Raw genomic sequence first — 3,572 nt, forward strand, 5'->3', positions numbered from 1 at the left:
GCGGGGGCTGCAGCAGGGCCCGGCCCCCCCCCGCCTCTGAGCTGCGCCCCGCTCTGCTCCTGCCAGGTGAAGGCCTTCGTCACCGAGGACATCCCGCTGTAGTATCCTCCGTCCCGGCACGCAGGGGGGGGCACCCCGGGATGGGATGGGACGGGACGGGATGGGGCGGGCGGCTGCGGCGGGTCCCCCGGCTCTGCCAGCTCCTTAATGCACCTCCCAGCCACAACCTGGAGATGAAGCACCTGCCTGGCGCCGACCCCGAGCTCGTGCTCCTCAGCGACCGATACGCGGAGCTGGAGGTGAGGGGGCTGCAGGTGGGAGACGCTCTGCGGGCACTGGCGCCAGCAGAGCTGGCCGAGCAGGACCCGGCGGCGTCCGGCCTCCTGACGGGGCGCCGGGGGAGCGGGGCGGCAGGAGCCCTTGGCCGCTGGAGCTCACGCCTCCCCGTGCCGGCCCACGCGGAGGGGACGGGTGCTGCAATCTCTGTCTCTGCGCAGAGAATCCCCCTGAGTGACATGACCCGGGAGGAGATCAACCAGCTGGTTCAGGAGCTGGGCTTCTACCGCAAGGAGACGCCCGATGCCCCTGTGCCTGAGGAGTTCCAGTTTGCCCCTGCCAAGCCTCTGCCCACCCTGCCACCCCCCAAAGCTCACGCAGCCGAGAGCAAGACCCCATCCGAGCCCGACAACGGAGAGCACCCAGACCTCTAGGGAGCAGTGTGAGGGGTGCCACGCTCAGGATGCATGCAGGGGGAAGAGGGTTGTGGAGCCAGTCCCTGGCGCGTTGAGGATGAGGCCGCCTCTCCTCGTGGGGCTAGGCGTGGTGCCATGGGCTGACCAGGAAGCCGAGATGTCTTCTAGCTGCCTCCCACCGTTGCTTGGTGCTACGTAGCCTCTGCTACAGGGATGCCCTGAGCGGCTCCAGCCTTGAGCGGAGGCTCCCTGTGCGTTGCGGACAAGTGGGGTCTGTGTGCCCGTCATTGCCCTCCCTCCCCTACAGCCCAGTAGCCGCAGCCATGCTGGCATGGCTAATCTGGAGGAGAAAGGGCTCTTTTTGCCCCCCCATCACCACGCCACAAGGTATAGTCAACACATAACCCTGGGCAGCAGTATCCTACCTGCATGGGACAGGATGAAACCCTCAGCAGAAAGCCCTGGGTGCTGAGAGTAGATGTGCTGAGTCCTGGAGGGTGGGAGAGCTGCCTCCTGGGAGGGTATGGCTTTGCACCGCCATCCTCATGGTCTCGTATCCAGCCCACAGTAAAGCCCTTCCACACATCACGCTGCACCGTGTCATCTTTCCAGGGAGGAAACGTATCCTGCACTGCTTCGTAGTCAGTGCCTGGCGGAGCTGGGTGCCGCATCCGTGGCAGGGCAACTTGCAGAGGTGGGGGAAGTCCTCAGGGTGGCCCTGGGACGCAGCTGCTGCTGGCAAGCTGACAAACTGACCCACACAACCTCACTGGGCTGTGCCTGCACAGCCCCCCTACTTGTCGGATGCCTCAGGCTCCGCAGCTTTGCATCACCGTTGCGTCCTCATGGGGAGCAGGGACATGGGATATGACCCTTGGATGAGGTCCTACAGTGGCCAAGCTGAAGCCTCACTGTTCCCTGTGCTTGCCCAGTGCATTTGCCCTCTGGCAGAAGATCAGAGTGGAGAGAGCAGATGTGTCTGCAGAGAAGCCAGCAGAAGAGGTTCAGGAGCTGGCTCAGCATAGCCCTGTTGGAAGTGTGGGGTCTTTCCCACTCTGCCAGACCTGGCTGTGGCAGTAAGCCAATGGCCCTCAGCCAGGGCGAGACACTGACAGTGCCCCTTAGCTCCAGCAGTTGTCCCTGTCCTGGAAGAGCTGYGCCTGCCCCACATCCTCAGTCAGAGATGGGCGAGCGGGCCTGTGCACAGCTACAGGCAGAGGGGCCGGCTCTGCAAGAGCAGCGCTAGGAACACGCTCTCTGGATGAGGGGAGGAAGCTAAGCCTCGGTGATGTGCTCTGGTGGCACGAAGCAGCGGTGTCACTGGGAAGAGTCTGGAGATAAGGAGCAGAGGTAGAGCCATCACCCTGTAGAATAAACCTTTATTGTCTGGCTGGTGTTGGTACACGTGTCAATGCAGGTGTAGAGACAGTGATGAAGGGGTGAGTGGTGCTGAGCACACAGTGCCCAGAGCTGGGGAGGAGAGCAGGGGCTGGCTGGGCCCGTGGCCCTGGCCTGCACCTCGGGCCCCTTGTTTCCCTTTGAGCCCTCCCCATCACCCCTCCAGCTCCCCAGCACAAAGATGCTGCAGATCCCCGGCGTGGAAGTGCCCCCGGGGCACATGTGCGTGGTGGGAAGCAGGGTGTCAGCACAGGGTGCCGTGGAGCCATCCTGAGGGAGGTGGCACCGAGCAGGGACTGTGGTGGGCAGAGAGGCTTCCTTGCAAGATGCCAAGGAGAATAGCTCTCTCTGGGGCCGCCTGGAGAACCGGGTGCTCTGTCTCATGGATGCACCATAACCAGCAACTCATGATAGAGGCGGGGGGCCCTGGGCCAGGTGGGCCCCAGCTCTCAGGACCTACTGGCTGGGGGGGGCCAAGAGCCCCATAAGCCCACCCAGACTGCCGGATGCGGGGACCCAAGCAGGCCCAAGGCCTGAGGGGCCCAGCCATGCCCTGGCCTCCCTGAGGAAGCAGGGGCACTGCCCACAATACAAACAACTCCTTGAGAATGAATAACTTAATACCAGAGAGCAGGAGGGGAGGAGGAGAGCCCAGCTGGAAGCGGGGAAGGTGGCAACCTTGGCAGTGTCCACCTGCCTCCATCCTGCCCTGCCTGCGAGTTCAGCTCTCAGCCGGCCAGGGGCAGAGGCTGACAGAGGGAGCTCCAGCAAGGCCCAAGCAGGGGATAACCCAGGATGGCAGAGACCCCCCCCCTCCCTCCCCTCCCCAGTGCCAATCCCTCAGCATCACTGGGCTCCTCCTGCCAGCCTCTCCGCCGGGGCAGGCAGCTCCTCCGCGCACCAGCGTCCCTGTGGGGAGAGGGGGGCAGTGAGGTGTTGGTTGGTCAGCTGCAGGCCAGGGCAGGCTCTAGCATTCTTTCTGCCGCAAGCGCAACTCGTGGCGACGCAGGTGGTTGTAGAGAGACTGCACATAGGTGAAGACGCACTTGGAGTCCGGCTTCTTCCCCATGATCATCATGTCTTCCACCTCCACCAGGGGCACGCAGTCCACCAGCATCCTGGGGAGACACAGCCCTTAGTGGGGCCACCGTGCAGGCTGCCCCTACCTGCAGAAGGCCAGGACGTGACTGTGCCACCCAGGGGCCCCCCAAGCCTGGGTTTCTCTGCCCTGACCCTCCTCAGCTCCTGCTTGGCCCTCAGTGCTCACAGATGCCCCCCCGGTCACTCTTGGCTCTGGGAAGAGCTCGTGGTGCCTACAAGGATGGGGGCAGCCAGCTTGCCTGCACCGTGTCACCTGCTGGGCCCAGGCTGGGCCTAGCAGCCACCTCCCTGGCCCCCAGGAGCGGTCTCTGCCCCACCTACTGGCTTGCCTACATCTTGGTTGCCTGCAGTCATCTCTTCCCCAGCCTGCTGCCTTCTCCC

The 3,572-nt window shown here is 64.1% G+C and overlaps 2 protein-coding genes across 2 annotated transcripts in view; one reads left to right on the forward strand and one right to left on the reverse strand.

The window, feature by feature from the left end:
• Window positions 1–41: 41 nt before the first annotated feature.
• Window positions 42–1,280, forward strand: SELENOM (selenoprotein M; the record flags this gene model as incomplete). The annotated part of the gene is made up of 3 exons (XM_026081575.1): window positions 42–101; window positions 221–299; window positions 498–1,280. Coding segments are annotated over 3 exons (352 nt in total), but the record flags the coding sequence as incomplete, so codon positions are not given.
• Window positions 1,281–2,054: 774 nt separating this feature from the next.
• Window positions 2,055–3,572, reverse strand: part of SMTN (smoothelin) — a gene marked incomplete at its 5' end in the record, with an annotated part of 23,288 nt that continues 21,770 nt past the window's right edge. The window contains one exon of the mRNA XM_026081586.1: window positions 2,055–3,208. Coding sequence (XP_025937371.1) covers window positions 3,058–3,208 — 151 coding nt within the window. The remainder of the gene's footprint in view (window positions 3,209–3,572) is intronic.

This window comes from Apteryx rowi, unplaced genomic scaffold (assembly GCF_003343035.1).
Source record: "Apteryx rowi isolate R43461 unplaced genomic scaffold, aptRow1 scaffold_1167, whole genome shotgun sequence".
NCBI lineage: Eukaryota > Metazoa > Chordata > Aves > Apterygiformes > Apterygidae > Apteryx > Apteryx rowi.